Source organism: Salmo salar, chromosome 07, assembly GCF_965601325.2.
Source record: "Salmo salar chromosome 07, fSalSal1, whole genome shotgun sequence".
NCBI classification, from domain to species: domain Eukaryota; kingdom Metazoa; phylum Chordata; class Actinopteri; order Salmoniformes; family Salmonidae; genus Salmo; species Salmo salar.
In genome coordinates, this window is record NC_138297.1 from 23,579,535 (window position 1) to 23,600,573 (window position 21,039).

Sequence of the window (21,039 nt, forward strand, 5' to 3'; positions counted from 1 at the left end):
GACTGTAAAGTATATCTTCCCACTCACTTTGAGTCGGTCCAGGTTGTGTCCGTACTCGTCCAGTATGGTGGTTCCGTTGTGCATCACCCCATTCCCGGTCATCATCCACGTCCCTGAGAAACATCATCAGTCAATCTATACCTCTTTCCAAACATACTGTACATTGGAGTATGAAAAAGTAGATGAATAAAGCCCCTATCCATAGACACTGCTCAGAGGATTGGAAGGGTATGAGGTGGAAACTCAACCTAGGCTAAAAGAGGTCGGTATTACCAGGGGTGTCTAGGGGTAAGAGGTCGGTGTTACCTGGGGTAAAAGGTCGGTGTTACCTGGGGTAAGAGGTCGGTGTTACCTGGGGTAAGAGGTCGGTAGTGTCTAGGGGTAAGAGGTCGGTAGTGTCTAGGGGTAAGAGGTCGGTAGTGTCTAGGGGTAAGAGGTCGGTGTTACCTGGGGTAAGAGGTCGGTGTTACCTGGGGTAAGAGGTCGGTGTTACCTGGGGTAAGAGGTCGGTGTTACCTGGGGTAAGAGGTCGGTGTTACCTGGGGTAAGAGGTCGGTGTTACCTGGGGTAAGAGGTCGGTATTACCTGGGGTAAGAGGTCGGTATTACCTGGGGTGTCTAGGGGTAAGAGGTCGGTGTTACCTAAGGTAAGACGTCGGTATTGTCTAGGGGTAAGAGGTCGGTATTATCTAGGGTGTCTAGGGGTAAGAGGTCGGTGTTACCTAAGGTAAGACGTCGGTATTATCTAGGGGTAAGAGGTTGGTATTATCTGGGGTGTCTAGGGGTAAGAGGATGGTATTACCTGATTTGTTGGTATTACCTGAGCGCAGGTTGGTCATAGTGGAGGGCAGCTGCAGGTAGGCGGGGTTGTGCGTGGTCACGCCAATCTCGATGGAGCCCGCCCACTTGTCCACCATCTTGTCGATGCGCACCTGGAACACCTCGTTGGAGCGCAGCGGGCGGCCACTCAGGACCACGCCGTGGTTGAAGTCGTCCGTCGCACTGCCCAAGGAAAAATTAACCATCAAATCAATTTATACATTTATCTATTTAGCAATATATTGTATAAGGCATGTCACATACATACATACATACATACATACACACACGTCATTATTTATAACGATGTTGCCACGCCTAGGAGGCAGAGTCAGAGGTCATCACATAAGAATAGCGCCTATTTTTGACCTGTGAGAGTGTAATAGGAGTGCACCATCATCAATAATTATTTCTAGAGAAACCAAATATCTGTATTTCGGATGTTGAAAATGACATCCTTATCCTAAACTGTCTAAGGAGTCGACTGGTCCTTTTCTACAAATACAAAAAGGGCCGCAAACTGACCATCTGAATCTTACAGACAGTTGGTAATAATATTGTTTGGAACAAAGCCATGGTTACGTACTGAGGGCGAAGAGCAGTCCTGCCTTCACTGATGATGGCCGCCTTTTGCCCACAGTTGGAGTGGAAGAGGAGGCGGTCGGTGGCTTCAGGGTCCGAGGTGAGGGAGAGGGCGGGCCGGGGGCGGCCCACGTCGGGGGACAGCGCACGCATTATGGCGTTGTTGCGACGCAGCCGGTCGCTGTGGTTGTGATTGTGGACGATGGTCACCTTGACCGCCATGCCGTAGAGGTCGACCACGCCGTAGACCATGGGAGGTGTCTGGGCCGCCGCCACGCCTAGGGGGCAGGATCAGAGGTCAAATTGAGGTCATGGAAGAATTGGATATTAGGATGAAATATGATTTGCAATTGTACGCATTTCTTGAAACGACGGGGCAAAAATTACCACTGCATGACAATTATGTAAGCAATACATCAAATAACAACGAGTATGAAAAACAACCATTTCAACAATGTGTATTTTTATGAAATAAAATATTTAATGCATTTTCGCTTCATGGTTTGTCTGTTCTTAGGTCGCCGCAAGGTTACTACTATACCAACGGACGAGCTCTAAGTGACTATCCCTCCAACGCCACGCTACCGCCATTCGATCCCTCGTTACATTGACGGATGCTCCTGGCGTGTCACTCTCACCTTGGTCGATGCCATTGATGTAGAAGTGAAGAGCTCCGCTGGCCTTGTGCATCAGGCCTATGTGATCCCCTTCCTGGAAGACAGTGACACATATGGCATTAGGTGTGTGTGTGTGTGTGTGTGTGTGTGTGTGTGTGTGTGTGTGTGTGTGTGTGTGTGTGTGTGTGTGTGTGTGTGTGGTACTGACCTGCAGTTCGTCTAGGCTGAATTCACAGTACTCCCGACGGGTCCCCTTGCCGTTAGTCAGGATCCCACAGCCACTCATCATGATTGTACCTGGGAAGGCAAGAAACACAAAACACACACACAAACACACACGTTGCATGAACGTAATACGTACTGTAACATGATCTATTCCACAAAAAGCTGCGCACAGAATAAAGCATCTTGCCGTTCTGTGTGCATGTTACATACCTGAGCGCAGATTTGTCATTGTGGCAGGGTAGTCCAGGTTGTTGGGGTTGTGTGTTGTCACGCCGATCTCAATCGACCCCGACCACTTGTCCACCAGCTTATCTATACGGATCTGTGGCAACAGAAACCAGGGGCGTATTCACTCAAAACGTTTCGCGACGACGGAAAACGTAAGTAAGCGTTTGTTATTGGACAAGTTCAGGCAGTCCCTCCCAGCGTCGGTCCTTTTGGTGTCTAGTGAATTCTCGCACCCTGTATCCTCCAGAATATAGAAACATTCACCGATTTTCCATTTTACAATATATTATTCATATTAAGCTGCAATCCAGCAGATTCAAATGAAAATGTACTTATCTATTCACAGCCTGTGGCAGTAACATCATGAATATCATATGAAGAGGAGTCGCAGTAAATTGTGATGTCATAGCAAAATGGTGACACTTCACCCCGCCGTCCGAACAGATGTCATAAACAGTTATGACAGCGGGTGTCAGCTATACATCTGTTTTATCATTACTATGACAGCACGGGTATTCTTTATTCTTTGCTCTAAACCCCGCCCTTGCTCATGCTAAGCATTCACATCTCAGTATTGGAGCCAGTCATTGGCCGCACCTCAAACATCTCATTGTGTCGGAGCGGCCGGTTGGTCATGACCACGCCGTTGTTGAACTCGTCCAGCGGCCTCCGCCTCTCCGCCGTCTTGTTGTTGTTGCTCAGCTTGATCAGCGTACCGCACTTCTCATGGAACAGCAGCGCGTCATTGGTCATCATCCCGCTCGTCACCGCCCCGAGTCCCGCCCCTACTGCGGGGCTGTTATTGGTGCTTCCGGTATTGCCGGTCCCGGCCCCGCTGTCACTGTTACTACTGTTACTGTTGACAGCTCCCCCTCCGCTGCTGCTGCTCCCCCTGTCCCCTCTACCAGAGTCTGTCCCCGTTCCTCCCCCCAGGTCTCGTCCTCCTCCGCCCTCGTCCTCTGAGCGGTAGAGGGACACGATGGCATTGTTGAACACGTCAAAGAGCTGGTGCTCCGTCAGAGCTACAGGAGGAGAGAAAGAAAGAAAAAGACAGGAAAGAGGGAAATGGAAAGAGAGAGAGAACGGAGAGAGACAGTCAATAATGTTGCACCATTGACCAAATGTAATAGATATTCAGCTAGAGCCTTAAGAAGTTTTACTTTCGTACCCGTTTCAGGCTCTATGTTGTTGGGGAACTTGTCAGGTCGGTTGTGAGTAGGAGGGATCTCCGGCACTGAGATAAAGGAGGAAAGAGACGAAACAAGAGTGAGAGACGGGAGTCCGTCTTCCACTTATTTACACTTCTACAACCTGTCACACAGTGACATAACAAACCCTAATGTTTTAATACATAAACATTGCAAACAAAAACAACTCCTACCTTCCTCTGTCGTCCCGTTTGTCCCGTTAGTTGCTGCCGCCAGATTCACCACTGACGTCAGATCCTCGGTGTCTCCCTCCCTGACCCCGCACACCATCACCTCTTCATGCCCATCCACCGTCTCCCTCTCCGTATCTCTCTCCATCGAGGAGGGCGGCTCGCAGCTCACCACAGTCACTTGCGTACACTTGCCGTAGAGGTCCACCACCGCCCAGAGGCGCGTCGGGAGACCGCTGGCAGCTGCACCACAGTCATGCCCGTTCACCCACAGGTGGAGCTCGCCGCGGGCGCTCCGCTGTATAGGAGAACAGAAATAAGAATTGCAATATTCCATTTTTAGAGAAAGACATCTCAACCTCCCCAAATACACACACACACACACACAGAGTTGAGAGGCACAGGGTCAGCCATAGAGCAGCCCCCCTGGATGGAGAGCAATTGTAGAGATTGAGAGCCTTCCTCAAGGACACAACTGCAAAGCTCAATGACCCTCCTGTTACCAATTCAGTGCCCGGCGCAGGGCTTGAACCGGTGGTGACCTTCCGGCCACTGGTCCACCTCTCATAACCACTAGCCTACTTACCTGTATGCCCACGCGGTCGCCCTCGGCCAGCTGGTCCAGGTCACGGCCGTACTCCTCGAGGACGGAGCGGCCGTCGCGTAGGACTGAGCAGCCAGAGACGATCCAGGAGCCTCCCTTCAGACCCGTAGCGCTGCTGGGGAAATCGAGACAAGCAGGGTCCAGAGCAGTCACCCCAATCTCTACGGAGCCGCTCCATGAGTTCACCTGCAGAAGTGACATTTATTTAGGCTTCTAGTTCATCTATTTATTTTTAAGTCCCTTTTTAGATCTAGTCAGTAATGTACAATACATTTTATAAACTGGGTGGTACAAGCCCTGAATGATGATTGGCTGATAGTCATAGTATATCAGACCGTATAGCACGGGTATGACAAAAGTTATTTTTAGTGCTCTAATAACGTTGGTAAACAGTTTATAATAGCAATAAGGCACCTCGGGGGTTTGTGATATGGCAAATATACCCCAGCTAAGGGCTGTTTCCAGGAACTCCGCGCTGTGTCGTGCATAAGAACTGCCCTTAGGCGTGGTATATTAGCCATATACCACACCTCCTCGGGCCATATTGCTTAAGTATAGCCTTCCAATGTTATCCCAAATAAAATATTGCTATTCTTTTTTCCTTATTCCTTTGTTATTAGCATATATACAGTACCATACAAAAGTTCAGACACACCTAGTCATTCAAGGGTTTTTCCTTTGTTTTTACTATTGTCTTCATTGTACAATAATAGTGAAGACATCAAAACTATGAAATAACACACATGGAATTATGTAGTAACCAAACGTGTTTAACAAATCCAAATATATTTTATATTTGAGATTCTTCAAAGTAGCCACCCTTTGCCTTGATGACAGCTTTGCACACTCTTGGCATTCTCTCAACCAGCTTCATGAGGCAGTCACCTGGAACGCATTTCAATTAACAGGTGTGCCTTGTTCATTTGTGGAATTTCTTTCCTTCTTAATGCGTTTGAGCCAATCAGTTGTGTGGTGTTGGCATACAGAAGATAGCCCTATTTGGTAAAAGACCAAGTCCATACTATGGCAAGAACAGCTCAAATAAGCAATGAGAAACGAGATCTCCGCATGTGTCATTCCCACCGTGAAGCATGGAGGTGTAACGGTGCTTTGCTGGTGACACTGTCTGATTATTTAGAATTCAAGGCACACATAACCAGCATGGCTACCGCAGCATTCTGGAGCGATACGCCATCCCATCTGTTTGCGCTTAGTGGGACTGTCATTTGTTTTTCCAACAGGACAGTGACCCAAAACACCCCCAGGCTGTGTAAGGGCTAATTGACCAAAAAGGAGAGTGATGGTGCTGCATAAGAAGACCTGGCCTCCTCAATCACCCGACCTCAACCCAATTGAGATGGTTTGGGGATGGGTTGCACCGCAAAGTGAAGGAAAAGCAGCCAACAAGTGCTCAGCGTATGTGGGAACTTCTTCAAGACTGTTGGAAAAGCATTCCAGGTGAAGTTGGTTGAGAGAATGCCAAGAGTGAGCAAAGCTGTCATCAAGGTAACGAGTGGCAACTTTGACGAATATAAAATATATTAATTTGTTTGACACTTTTTTGGGTTACTACATGATTCCATATGTGTTATTTCATAGTTTTGATGCCTTCACTATTATTCTACAACGTAGAAAATAGTAAAAATAAAAGAAAAACCCTTGAATTAGTAGTTGTGTCCAAACTTTTCAAAGGTACTGTGTGTGTATGTATGCATGCATGCATGTATGTATGTATGTGTGTGTGTATGTACAGTTGAAGTAGAAAGTTTACATACACCTTACCCAAATACATTTAAACTCAGTATTTCACAATTCCTGACATTTAATCCTAGTAAAAATTCCCTGTCTTAGGTCAGTTTGGATCACCACTTTATTTTAAGAATGTGAAATGTCAGAATAATAGAAGAGAGAATGATTTATTTCAGCTTTTATTTATTACATCACATTCCCAGTGTGTCAGAAGTTTACATACACTCAATTAGTATTTGGAAGCATTGCCCTTAAATTGTTTAACTTGGGTCAAACGTTTCAAGTTGCCTTCCACCAGCTTCCCACAATAAGTTGCGTGAATTTTGGCCCATTCCTCCTGACAGAGCTGATGTAACTGAGTCAGGTTTGTAGGCCTCCTTGCTCACACACGCTTTTTCAATTCTGCCCACAAATTCTCCATAGGGTTGAGGTCAGGGCTTTGTGATGGCCACTCCAATATCTTAACTTTGTTGTCCTTAAGCCATTTTGCCACAACTTTGGAAGTATGCTTGGGGTCTTTGTCCATTTGGAAGACCCATTTGCGACCAAGACTGATGTCTTGAAATGTTGCTTCAATATATCCACATAATTTTCCTTCTCATGATGCCATCTGTTTTGTGAAGTGCACCAGTCCCTCCTGCAGCAAAGCACCCCCACAGCATGATGCTGCCACCCCCGTGCTTCACGGTTAGGATGGTGTTCTTCGGCTTGCAAGCCTCCCCCTTTTTCCTCCAAACATAACGATGGTCATTATGGCCAAACAGTTCTATTTTTGTTTCATCAGACCAGAAGGCATTTCTCCGAAAAGTCCGATCTTTGTCCCCATGTGCAGTTGCAAACCGTATGTTTTTTTATGGCGGTTATGGAGCAGTGGCTTCTTCCTTGCTGAGTGGCCTTTCAGGTTGTCGATATAGGACTTGTTTTACTGTGGATATAGATACTTTTGTACCCGTTTACTCCAGCATCTTAACAAGGTCCTTTGCTGCTGTTCTGGGATTGATTTGCACTTTTCGCACCAAAGTACGTTCATCTCTACGCGACAGAAGGCGTCTCCCTCCTGAGCGGTATGGCGGCTGCGTGGTCCCATGGTGTTTATACTTGTGTACTATTGTTTGTACAGATGAATGTGGTACCTTCAGGCATTTCGAAATTGCTCCCAAGGATGAACCAGACTTGTGGAGGTCTACAATTTTTTTTCTGAGGTCTTGGCTGATTTCTTTTGATTTTCCCATGATGTCAAGCAAAGAGGCACTGAGTTTGAAGGTAGGCCTTGAAATACATCCACAGGTACACCTCCAATTGACTCAAATGATGTCAGAAGCTTCTAAAGCCATGACATCATTTTCTGGAGTTTTCCAAGCTGTTTAAAGGTACAGTCAACTTAGTGTATGTAAACTTCTGACTTACTGGAATTGTGATACAGTGAATTATAACTGAAATAATCTGTCTGTAAACAGCTGTGGGAAAAATTACTTGTGTCATGCATAAAGTAGATGTATTAACCGACATGCCAAAACTATCATTTGTTAACAAGAAATTTGTGGAGTGGTTGAATAACAAGTTTTAATGACTCCAACCTAAGCGCATGTAAACTTCCGACTTCAACTGTATGCATGTACAGTTGAAGTCGGAAGTTTACATACACTTAGGTTGAAGTCATTAAAACTTTTCCAATAATTGTTTACAGATTATTTCACTGTATCACAATTCCAGTGGGTCAGAAGTTGTTTACATACACTAAATTGATTGTGCCTTTAAACAGCTTGGAAAATTCCAGAAAATTATGGCACCAGCTCTGTCAGGAGAAATGGGCGAAAATTCACCCAACTTATTGTGGGGAGCATGTGGAAGGCTATCCGAAACATTTGACCCAAGTTAAACAATTTAAAGGCAATGCTACCAAATACTAATTGAGTGCACATTCTGTGAACAACAAACTCACATTTGACTTGAAGACCAAAAAGCAGAGTAAAGTCCATCAAATGAAAACAAGTCAGTAAATGTATCACAGTAGGCCTACAGATAGCGAGGACAGGAGAAGGCAGGTCAGAGAGTACAAGAGGTTGAGCTGGGTTAAAGATGGACCAAGAGTAAATAATATACTGTAAATTGAGGCAGAGGAATTCAATTTAGAGCAGGGCTCTACAGTGCAAACATTGTACTCACATATGTGCCTAAATATTTTGCTATGGGACCTGGAATCTTAATTTAGGAGCACCACTGCTCCTAAATGTATTTAACCTTCCCTGGCCTTCCCTGTAGCTCAGTTGGTAGAGCATGGTGTTTGCAACACCAGGGTTGTGGGTTCGATTCCCACGGGGGGCCAGCACAGAGAAAAAAAAAAAAGAAAAAAAAAAAACATGTATGAAATGTATGCATTCACTACTGTAAGTCGCTCTGGATAAGAGCGTCTGCTAAATGACTCAAATGTAAATGCAAATGTATTTTTGTGCACCTACATTTTTCAACTTAGGCGCACACGTGCTCCTTGTAAAAAAGGTCAGCTGAATGCTGTAACGCCAGATGTTGTAATTTTCAGTATCACAAAATGGTGACTTTGGCCTACACATTTGGTGATACTGAAAATCACATCTGTTGTTGCGGCATTCATCCTTGCAAGCACATTCTAAATCTGATGTAGACCCTCTCTCACACACTAAAAAGCTGCATCCATCTCTCGCTCTCTCTCTCTCCCCCCCAGCACACATACACACAAATCTGCAAACGAATGCATACACAAACACATCTGTGAATACAAGCTGCTTCAGCTCCTTATCTCTCTCTGACACACACTAGAAAGACTAGCAGCCAGGGGGAGAGGCAGGCACATACTACACTAGTGCTTACCAAACTACCATCCCGCATAATATGCTACTGTCACTATTACCAACAAACACCATCATATTCCACGCCGAACAAGCTGTCGTATATCAATCTAGCTGCTAAAGGCTTGGTTTTGGTGCATTTGCCTGTTGTCCGATTGCAGGACAAGACACAAGCTCTATCAATGTCTATAAATAGCATTACTGTAGCAACAATGCCAAGTTTGTTGCACTGACCGTACAGCACAGATATTGATTTCCGTCATGCAATTACGGATAGTGGTCCATTATAGCTTTGATACATGAGATGATACTGGCCATGAAACTATTGCCAGTGAGAAAACATATCGGGTCACTCACTGCCGGGAGGGATATAGGCCTATCTGTTGTTAATGTTATCCATCTAGTTAGTTATGCTCTTCAGGTGAAAGCTTGTTGTGTGAGTTTGTTATTCATGTGACAAGCTAGTGATTTCTAGAGTGGCATTACAAGTGGTTGTATGACACACCCTCTATACATGTTCACTGAGCTGTGTGCTACCCCAGTTGGGCTAAAATGGCATTGGAGGAGACAGTACTAGTGCCCTCTGCCAAAAACCCACAGGTGTGCGGGTCACCAACGGGCCGGCAGACTGGCAGACCGATAATCATGGCTATCTACATTATAATTAGATAACAGGCAAACTAGGTGCTGCGGTCGGCATAGAGATAAGAAGTCTAAATGTTGTATAGGCAGGCAGACATTTGAACAGAAACAGTAACTAACGGTTAGCCTAGGACTACATGCAATTCAAAAGACAAATTAGGGCTCAAAACATTGGCCGTGTTGGAGAGCATCGAATCATTATACATTGTGGGTAAATGGTGACTGATTGATCTACAAATAATAATAAGTAGTTATTTTTGATGCAAGGTGATTTGTAGATCAGTCAGTCAACTTTGAACAAGCCCAATTGCTATGTTTACACAGGCAGCGCAATTGAGTTTTGCCAAATTATTGGCAAAAGATCTAATCTGATTGGTCAAAACATCAGTTAGAGAAAAAAGATCAGAATTAGGCTGCCTGTGTAAACGCAGCCAATGTGTATCACAAAGAGACCCAATAATCCAGATAAACTACAGCTATGCTTTTCAGGAATGAGCCTATTCAGAGTAGGGTGAGGTTTCCCCCTAACCACTGACACAGGGTCAGTTGTTTTGTCAACTTTGGTCTTGAGTTGACCATACACCAATTAGGACACAACTGATATCTGTTTTGCCTTTATTTTGCTTATCAAGACCACAGTATTGACATATGGCCTACCTGACAGACAGGTTAACTTGACTCAACCAGTTGGCTTCTCTCGTCTAGCTGTAGTAGGTAGACCTCTTGTGACTAGCTAGACGTCAACAACTGAAAAATGCTGCTGCCTGTGTGCGGTCAACCAAGTGACTTGCTAGTTTGCTAACTTAGAGATATAGCTAACGTTGCCTAGCTACAGTAGCTCGCTACCTTACATTTCAAACAAGCAAACTCGTGGCTAACTAAACGAGCTAACGTTGCTATACAGTAGTGAATCGATCAGGCTAAATGTTGGTCGTGGTAATAATAGGTCATTCATTTGGCTAGCATTAGCTAGTTAGTTAGCCGTTGAAAGCTAACGTTACCGTGTTTTGACAGAGCGGGGCACTTACTGGTTCGATCCACACACGAAAAGCTCGTTAGTATGGCTAACATTAGCTATAGCCTAGCTAACGTTACTGTAAAGTTTGCCTTGCAATTGGTAGCGAAGATGTCGCTAGTTGACTTTGCCATCGTAAAAATAAAAGTATACACTGTATATGGACTGGACCACACAGAGCTAGCTAATTGTGTTGAACAATTGTTGTCAATGTGCCAATGCAAATGTGTTGCAGTACATTTTGGACAGGATATGGCTAAAACGATCGCTAGTAAAAACCTATCAACAATGTACTGCTTGATTGTCAAACTGCGCACGCCCAAAGAGGACTGAATAAGGCACGAGCACCACTGCGGACAACAGAGAGACTCCGTCCCACTGGCACGGGATGCACTCTCTCTTCGCATTCCCATCTCTCCCCCACCGAGCTGAAAGTGACAGCTCTGTTTACCTTCTTGTCAATACGGACGGTGAATACATCCCGGTCCCTCAGTGGCTCTCTGCTTAGAACCAACCCGTGGTTAAATTCTTGGACTGGTTGGTTCCGCTGAGCGGTTCTGTTCGAATTCGACAGTCCGATCAGTTTTCCGCTGCGCGGGTGCAGCTCAGCCGCCATCTTCACTGGGGCGGCGTGCTTCGCGACACATGGGTTTGCGACAATATGGAAGCTCTGGCTTTCCAAATCGAAATACGCGCCCACACTTTTTAAGATTAACGGCAGAAGGTCAAGTAAGCAAAATTGCTTTATGGCAGTGTGGTCCGCTTTCTGTCCAGGCAGAATCAATCAATAGAACATTTATCACAGATTTACAAGAATGAGTAGCGTTTTATATGCATACATCTGCCATATACCTCAACTCTTTGAAACCAAGCATTAAAAGCTCATATAACTACATGGTTCATTCAGCAGCACACTATATAAAGCATGCATTATGCTTCAATTATACTATTCATTAATAATACATAGACATTAAAATATAGATAAATACCTTTTTGCATTTTTGCAGCTGGATATTGCAAATCCAAGTTTTTATGAGGAGTAGATGACTTGCTCACTGAATGGGACATTTTTAATTGCTGTGCATTAAGATATGAAATTATGTTTTGGTAATAATTGCACCAAAATTGTTCTATGAAGAAAACATTTGTACACCGAAAAACTATTTCCTTCGCTATTTCGATGGCAGTTTCAGAGATCATGAACACTACAAGACGGAACACTAGAGGGCGCATGACGCTAATGGAGGGACGGAGTTTTGACATCCAATACAGCAGGTGGCAGTAATGCGCCTTTCTATATAATGCACAGCAGTAGAGCTCGCCAGCTTGTAGTTCCTTACTATATGTCAATATTGTAGTCCTAAAACCCGGAAATGAGTTACCTCAGGTTCGTTCAGCGATCCCTATGGGAAAAAAGAATGGGAAAAGAACAGGGTTTTGGAATATACACAGAAAATAAGGTCTGACGTTCACACAGGCTTACGTTTTGTTCTAGGAGATAATAACAGTAGGTCAACATAACCTTTATGAATTACGAAGCCTTTGTGCTTTAAAAAAAATATATTTATATTCTTCAAAATTCACAAAGAGTGACGTTAGCTGATGAAGATTATCTCATAGAACAAAACGTATAAGATCTGCTAAGCCTGTGTTACCACACACCATATTTTTGAAGTTTATCCAAAAACGGCATTAATTTTCCCCATGAGCTTTGTCTAATGAATCATGGTGGACTTAGTGCCTACAAAAAGACGCCATTACTATTTCTCTCTATGTCAAGCTGGTAAAAGAGCTTTGACTGCAGTCAACTGCAAGTTTTTGCAGTGGGACCATGGCGGAGGTCAAGAGACTTAAATGAAAAGTAGTAGTGGAAAAGAGTGGAGACACGTGGAACATGGAGTTTGACAGTGAAAGTGATAAGGATTCTAATGGAAGTATATTTCCAGGCTTGGGGTCAATGAGATGGAAGAGATTGGCGTCCAGTACAAACAGAATGAGCTGTACTCCAGTAGCTCTGGAGGTGAATTGGAAGATAATGAAAATAAATTACCTGAGGTGGCAAGTGTGGTTAAGAGCCTTGAACCGATAGTCATGATAAATATGAATCTGGTACAGTAGGTGTGACATTTTTGGAGAAAGTGGACACTCCCTTTTGGCTGACCTAAATTTGGTATCAGATTGGGTGAAAAAGGAGTTGGGTACTGTTGAATCGGTGAAGATAACCCGAAGTAGACTTGTGATTATTATTTTTTTCCCACCCAGAGAGAGCGGGCGCACTCCACGCCACACGAATGGGGACAAGACCTGTTACTTTCTTTGTTCTCAGGAATAGGGTGCCATTGAAAGGAGTGATTACTGGAATTGCGGTGAGGTGGATCAACTGAAGTTGAAGATTCCCGGGGTCTGTGACGCCCGCCGTTTGGTATGACACAGACCCCGTTGCGAGCGTAGTGAAACAGAAGAGTCACTGGGCTTGTTAGACATGGCAGCCGGCAGTCGACTGATCTACAAATCATCTTCCATCATAAATAACTACTCATAATTATTTGTAGTTAAGTCAGTCACAATTTACCCATGACACATTACGGTTTTGATCCTTTTTGAACATGACCACTGTCTGTCCTTTTGAATTATGATACTGAGTCATTACCCGACAAATTAATGTTAGGATATATCAGTTATCCTGTAAAAGCTATTGTGCCGAATCCACTACAGTGTTTCAGGTGCCAAACTTATGGTCATGTTGCAGCAGTGTGTAGGAGGGCTGATCCCTAGATGTAAGAAGTGTGCAGGAGGGCATGGGACAAAGGAATGTGTAGTATTGGTGAAAGAAGCAGTATGTGTTAACTGTAGAGGTGCCCATGTTATTTATATATATATATACACTGCTCAAAAAAATAAAGGGAACACTTAAACAACGCATCCTAGATCTGAATGAAATAAATCATCTTATTAAATACTTTTTTCTTTACATAGTTGAATGTACTGACAACAAAATCACACAAAAAATAATCAATGGAAATCTAATTTATCAACCCATGGAGGTCTGGATTTGGAGTCACACTCAAAATTAAAGTGGAAAACCACACTACAGGCTGATCCAACTTTGATGTAATGTCCTTAAAACAAGTCAAAATGAGGCTCAGTAGTGTGTGTGGCCTCCACGTGCCTGTATGACCTCCCTACAACGCCTGGGCATGCTCCTGATGAGGTGGCGGATGGTCTCCTGAGGGATCTCCTCCCAGACCTGGACTAAAGCATCCGCCAACTCCTGGACAGTCTGTGGTGTAACGTGGCGTTGGTGGATGGAGCGAGACATGATGTCCCAGATGTGCTCAATTGGATTCAGGTCTGGGGAACGGGCGGGCCAGTCCATAGCATCAATACCTTCCTCTTGCAGGAACTGCTGACACACTCCAGCCACATGAGGTCTAGCATTGTCTTGCATTAGGAGGAACCCAGGGCCAACCGCACCAGCATATGGTCTCACAAGGGGTCTGAGGATCTCATCTCGGTACCTAATGGCAGTCAGGCTACCTCTGGCGAGCACATGGAGGGCTGTGCGGCCCTCCAAAGAAATGCCACCCCACACCATGACTGACCCACCGCCAAACCAGTCATGCTAGAGGATGTTGCAGGCAGCAGAACGTTCTCCACGGCGTCTCCAGACTCTGTCACGTCTGTCACGTGCTCAGTGTGAACCTGCTTTCATCTGTGAAGAGCACAGGGCGCCAGTGGCGAATTTGCCAATCTTGGTGTTCTCTGGCAAATGCCAAACGTCCTGCACGGTGTTGGGCTGTAAGCACAACCCCCACCTGTGGACGTCGGGCCCTCATACCACCCTCATGGAGTCTGTTTCTGACCGTTTGAGCAGACACATGCACATTTGTGGCCTGCTGGAGGTCATTTTGCAGGGCTCTGGCAGTGCTCCTCCTTGCACAAAAGCGGATGTAGCGGTCCTGCTGCTGGGTTGTTGCCATCCTACGGCCTCCTCCACGTCTCCTGATGTACTGGCCTGTCTCCTGGTAGCGCCTCCATGCTCTGGACACTACGCTGACAGACACAGCAAACCTTCTTGCCACAGCTCGCATTGATGTGCCATCCTGGATGAGCTGTACTACCTGAGCCACTTGTGTGGGTTGTAGACTCCGTCTCATGCTACCACTAGAGTGAAAGCACCGCTAGCATTCAAAAGTGACCAAAACATCAGCCAGGAAGCATAGGAACTGAGAAGTGGTCTGTGGTCCCCACCTGCAGAACCACTCCTTTATTGGGGGTGTCTTGCTAATTGCCTATAATTTCCACCTGTTGTCTATTCCATTTGCACAACAGCATGTGAAATTTATTGTCAATCAGTGTTGCTTCCTAAGTGGACAGTTTGATTTCACAGAAGTGTGATTGACTTGGAATTACATTGTGTTGTTTAAGTGTTCCCTTTATTTTTTTGAGCAGTGTATATATATATATATATATATATATATATATATATATATATATATATATATATATGATTTATTTGATCATGTAAAACACAATACAACCACACATGTGGATAATGCATTTAAAATCATCGAGCATGACACAAAAAAAGTTTGAAAATGTATTTTCATTGTGGTCCTCTTAATAAATAAATGGCTGAAAAGATTAACAAACATAACATAGTAGGCCTGGCCTAAACAGTAGACCTGGCATACTAGGCATACTTGCATTTACAGATCTAATAATAATGAATACATTTTTTAACCTGTATAGTGCTTGACGAAGAATCTCAAAGTGCATAAAAAGTAGAACAACAAACCCAAAATGTAAATGATGAAGATTGGAAGTCTCAGTCGGCTTGGGATGAAGTTGAGGACAATTTGCGTTGGAAAGGCAGTGTAGGTTCAGTGGGAGAGGTCATCGATGAGACAGACAAGGAGAAACATAGAATCCAAACATCCAGATAGCTATCAAGCCAAAAGATAGACTTTCCATCATGATCCTGCAACTCTGAGTCCACAGGATATAGTGATCAAACCCTAGAGTGTGGGGTAGGTTGTGTTCCCACTAGTTACCAGAGCCACAAAGTCAAAATTGGCTATATCGTAAAAATGTATAAAGAAACATTAGCCTTTTGGTCTTAATAATGTTAGCAGTGCGATTAAGGTTAGGTTTCAAATCACATTTTAAGAAGATAATTGTAGAAATAGGCGGGGTTTATGACTTTGTGGCTGTGGTAACTAGTGACTACCGGTTAGTTGGCCGGGTAATTTTTCTCTTTTCGTATCACAAAGTACACTGAGTGTACAAAACATTACGAGCACCTTCCTAATATTGAGTTGTACCCCCTTTTGCCCTCAGAACAGCCTCAATTCGTTGGTTAGCATGGACCCTACAAGGTGTCAAAAGTGTTCCACAGCGATGCTGGCTCATGTTGACTCCAATGCTTCCCACAGTTGTGTCAAGTTGGCTGGATGAGTTTTGGGTGGTGGACCATTCCTGATACACACGGGAAACTGTTGAGTGTGAAAAACCCAGCTGCGTTGCAGTTCTTGACACACTCAAACCGGTGCACCTGGCACTTACTACCATACCGTGTTCAAAGACCATACAGTGTTAAATTTTCTTTTATTTTCTTATGCATGAAATGAAATGTATGTATTCACTACTGTAAGTCGCTCTGGATAAGAGCGTGTGCTAAATGACTAAAATGTCAATGTAAAATTATTTTGTCTTGCCCATTCACCCTCTGAATGGCACACATGCCTGATCCATGTCTCAAGGCTTAAAAATCCTTATTTAACCTGTCTCCTCCCCTTCATCTACATGATTGAAGTGGATTTAACAAGTGACATCAATAAGGGGTCATAACTTTCTTTCTGGATTCACATTTTCAGTCTGTCATGGAAGAGCAGGTGTTCCTAATGTTTTGTGCCCTCAGTGTACAATGGATTTATACTTCAGTCCAGTTGGTGGGGGTAATGCACCATTATTGGATGCTAACCGCCGTTAAACCCCACCGAAGAAGAAGAAGGTGTATCGTCATACTGTCTATGTATGTTGTTGTACTTTGTTAAAAATGTAACAATCGCTGTTGATAATTAACTACCAAATACAAGATGTGGCAGCCAGATCCTTTCCATAATGAGTTGGTATCTATTATGGATGAATTAATGATGTCGTTTGAGGATGAAATTGACAAATGTATGGCGGTCACAGTCTTTTCCACACAACACAGCACAGACATTGTCGATGCAGGAAAGACAGGGGAGTCCAAGTTGGAGGTAAAAGTAAGTGGCTAACTTTACTTTTACAAATAAAATATTTAATAATCCATCCAAAATCACCACTTCCTATGTTTTGCAGTGTTAAATGACACTAATACAATATTTGTTGTTCACAAATGTTTCATTTCGTTATAACGAGGTTGGTAGCAACGTGAAAATCGTTGTGGAAATCTGTTGCAGTCGACTACAAAACCCACAATGCAATGCTCTCTCTGGGCTGGCTGGCTAGTTAGGTAGCCAAACACAATTACCAGCATGTGAAGTAGCTAGCTAGTAGTAAAATCGTCTAAACACACTGCACTATCAATTTAGGGGTCTACAATTAGACCATGTTCAATTTGCAGTTCGTCTCTGAGGCAGACGATGCAAAGTACAGACGTTGCTATGGCACCAACGGCCATTTTCCCATTGACACAAAGGGCGCATTGCATGATGGTAGTTACTAATTTGGTACACTGTTTAGATAGAACACATCAAATGGTCCGTTCGTAAATTCGCTCGGGCTATCTACTCTGATTTCAGAGTACTCATCTGAGTGTGACAGAGCGCAGAATAACTGATGAATTTACGAACGATCGACACCGCTTGAAAATGGCCTGTGTTAGTAAACCTCGCCGGAAAAGCGTAATTAAATTGTTGCTAGCTGTACAGTTACAGTCACCAATACTCTGGATAACATGAAAATAGCCTAACCAGCTCTGCTAGGGCGAGTAAAATTACGAACGCCCAGAGCGCACTCCAGATTGAATTTACGAACAAACCCAAAGCAAAATATATATACTTTGTCATGACGATATAACTAGATTGGTGTGTTCTAGACAAGTATATATCCTTACCATATATTGGTAGGTTTGGCGATCTGGAGTGCAGGTAATTATTTAAGAGTTTTAATATGTGTTTTGTTATCCTTTATCTCCAGTGGTGAGAACGGACCACTTAGAAGTTAAATTATGGGGAAAATAGTTATTTTACTCACTCATAGAAAATATACTACTATCCTCAAATTGACAGGAGTTTCATTTCAGGGGGTGGATTATCCCTTTAATTAACGTATGAGCTAATTAGTTTTCTATCCATAGTCAAACAGCTTGAAAACAGGTTTTTGTGGAATGAAAAATATATCTATATATGTTCTCTTGTTCTAGGTCCAGTTGAAATGTGTGATGAAACAGTTCGTGACACAGACTATTATCAAAATCAACCACTTGATCTCCAAAGGTACTGCAGCTCTGTGTTCAAAGATATACCAGAGTCAAAGTGAGGTTAAATCTCTGAAATGTAAGCTATTGGAGATGACTGACGGTAAGGAGATACCTGAAAAGACAGTGGGAAGAACCCCACAGACAGTGGAAGAGGAGGAATGGACGGGATTACCATATTCACCGGAACTTGCAGAGGATTTGGAGGTATGTTATATTTAACATGTTTGTGTTGGGGTAGGTTCCTTGTTCCTTGTCAATCTTTGGCTTATTGGTGAAATCAGCAATCAGACAATGTCTTCTTTAAGTAAATCAATCAAACCTTTATTAATGCAATTGCAGACAGATGTTGACAACGGAACCACAGCATGTATGTTTCAGAGTAAGTTCTGCAAAATAAAACAGGTCAAAGTTGCTTTAATATTCTTGCAGTCAACCCCTAGTGATGTAACTGCCTACGTCAACACCTTCTACTCATGAGACCAAGCCCATGGATATACAGTTATACAAACTTGCAGGAGAAAACAATAGTCCAGTGTTTTCTAAGGGCTCAACAGTAATTTTCCATTCCCGTGTGGTTTATTAGTATGTCTGACTTGTCTATTTACTCCCCTGCAGGGGTCTTTTTAGCCTTGAGGCGCTTTCTCACAGACACCCTGTTTTGACCGCAATGGCTCACACATCTCTGACCATTTCTTATAAGAGGCAGAGACTAGAAAAGAACTGTGGAACAGTATTAAACTTTATAATGAATATATTACTAATCTGTGGTCCAGGACCCTATAAATGTAGTGGGGGAGGGTCTTATAGCCCTTCCCCTTCTATTAATACAACATAAGCATAGTCAATTATTATAATACATCAATCATTTGGTGCAGACCCTATCATGACCCCAAGGTGACCTCTATCATTTGCATGAATTATGCAGTCCAAGGGTCTGCTGTTATCAGTGGGCATGAGCTCTTTACTGTTATTATCCTTGAATACCTGGACTGACATGTACTGCCATTGTACCATTGAGCAAGGCACTTAACTCCATAACCTGCATCGGGGGTGCTGCTCTGTGACTGTGTGTGTGTATGTTGGAGATCCAATGAATTTTTTTTCTCTCCCAGGTTGACGTGCCAACTCCCATTGATGACGCTGACAAGACTTCAAATTGCAAGGAGACCACGATCAGAGTTAAAACCATAGAGATGAAACAATGCTTTATATCTTTGGCAAAATTACCTTCCTCACTCACTAAGTCTAACAAACAGGGGCCAAATACAGCCGAACAGGCAGCTAGTAGGCCTACAGACAGAGAGGCAGAAAGCAGGCCTACAGACATTCAGGCCCTAATTACAGATGCACAAAGTCTCAGTGGGGATTCTGTGCTGTTCACTATACCCAGGAGGGAAAAGAAGAGAACAGAAGCACCCATGGTGGCACAATCAGACGGAAGTAAGGAGAACGCAGACGATGACCAATGGGAGGAGGAGAATGCTAATGCCGGACAAACCTCGAGTGACGAATCTCTCCACAACAGAAAGCCAAGGCCAAACAGGAAACAAAATAAGACTACCAACACCAGGAAAGAGTACCTCTGTCCGGACTGCGGTAAGGTTTTTAAGAAATTATGTAATTTTAAACAGCATCAACGGACTCACACAGGAGAGAGACCTTATTGTTGTGAATTATGTGGGAAATGTTTCCCGACTGCTTGGAAGCTCAGAAATCACCAATTAGTGGTCCACAGGAGAGAGAAGCCGCTTGAATGCCCATCATGTGGAAAGTGCTTTGCAACAAAGAGTTATTTGGACAAACATGCAAGCGTTCATTCAACAGAGAAACCGTTCCGATGCCTCGTGTGTCAGAAATGTTTTAAAAGTAAAAATGGCCTCAAGGAACATACAATGTTGCACAATTCAAATTCAAACTCATATGCTTGTGACAAATGTCCAAAAACCTTTGTAAAGTTGAAATACCTCAAGAATCACCAGCTAACTCACAGTGGAGGAGGAGCTCACCGTTGCGAATTGTGTGGAAAAGGTTTCAAGTCTCCTTCCGAACTCAAACAGCACCAAGCATCAGTCCATAGGGGAGAGAAGCCGTTCCAATGTCCAACATGTGGGAAGTGCTTCGGAAAAAAAGAAAATTTGAAAATTCACGCAAGTGTTCATTCAGAAGAGAGAGCATTCCAGTGCTCTCAGTGTCGGATGTTTTTCAAAACCAAGTATACGCTTAGCGACCATAAGAAGACGCACACGGACTCCAAGCCGTATGCTTGCGGCAAATGCCCAATGACCTTCATTCGGTCGAGGTACCTCAAGATGCATCAAGCCTCGCACCTGACCAGCAAGCCGTTAGCGTGCAGCCACTGTGGGAAAGGCTTCAAAGGTGAACGTGAGCGCAAGAGACACGAACGCACACACACCGAAGAACCCCCTTATACCTGTGACGAATGTGGCAAGGGTTTCTATAAACACGAATCGTTAAAAGTCCATGTAGCCTTGCACACCGGAGAGAAGCCGTTCGCCTGTGATTACTGCGGTAAAACCTTTGCTCTGGCGTCCTACCTTAAAACCCATGTAGCAAAATTTCACTCTGTGACTGAACTCCATGTCTGTGGGAAATGTGGCAAAAAATATAAGGATATCATACATTTCAGAAGCCATATGGTTCAGGGTTGTTGAGAGGAGGCTGCGGCATTGGTTTGTTTGACTTCAATTGTTTTCTCTCTTTTTAATATTGGAGGGAATCTAATACCCCTTCCTAAACAAAGCCCTGGGAGGACGCAGGTTAAAGGCACAACTTGTAACTTTCATTCTGACAATGCTTTGACGTTCATTGTGAATAAAGTTGTAATATGTTCTTGTCATACTACAATCATGCATGTTTACTTTTTAATC

The 21,039-nt window shown here is 43.8% G+C and overlaps 1 protein-coding gene and 1 non-coding gene across 2 annotated transcripts in view; one reads left to right on the forward strand and one right to left on the reverse strand.

Annotated features, from left to right (window-relative positions):
• The window catches only part of LOC106608752 (neuralized-like protein 4), a 30,317-nt gene extending 18,997 nt beyond the window's left edge, over nt 1–11,320 (reverse strand). The window contains 11 exon segments of the mRNA XM_014206869.3: nt 28–113; nt 820–1,001; nt 1,405–1,678; nt 2,039–2,111; nt 2,226–2,314; nt 2,453–2,564; nt 3,068–3,492; nt 3,639–3,704; nt 3,852–4,146; nt 4,435–4,638; nt 11,135–11,320. Coding sequence (XP_014062344.3) covers nt 28–113; nt 820–1,001; nt 1,405–1,678; nt 2,039–2,111; nt 2,226–2,314; nt 2,453–2,564; nt 3,068–3,492; nt 3,639–3,704; nt 3,852–4,146; nt 4,435–4,638; nt 11,135–11,299 — 1,971 coding nt within the window. The 5' untranslated portion in view covers nt 11,300–11,320.
• A 5,346-nt stretch (nt 11,321–16,666) lies between these two features.
• LOC106608749 (uncharacterized) lies at nt 16,667–21,016 on the forward strand. Its single transcript, XR_014392886.1, has 3 exons — nt 16,667–16,952; nt 18,095–18,355; nt 19,264–21,016. It is a non-coding gene; the product is annotated as an uncharacterized LOC106608749 (transcript).
• Nucleotides 21,017–21,039: the final 23 nt, after the last annotated feature.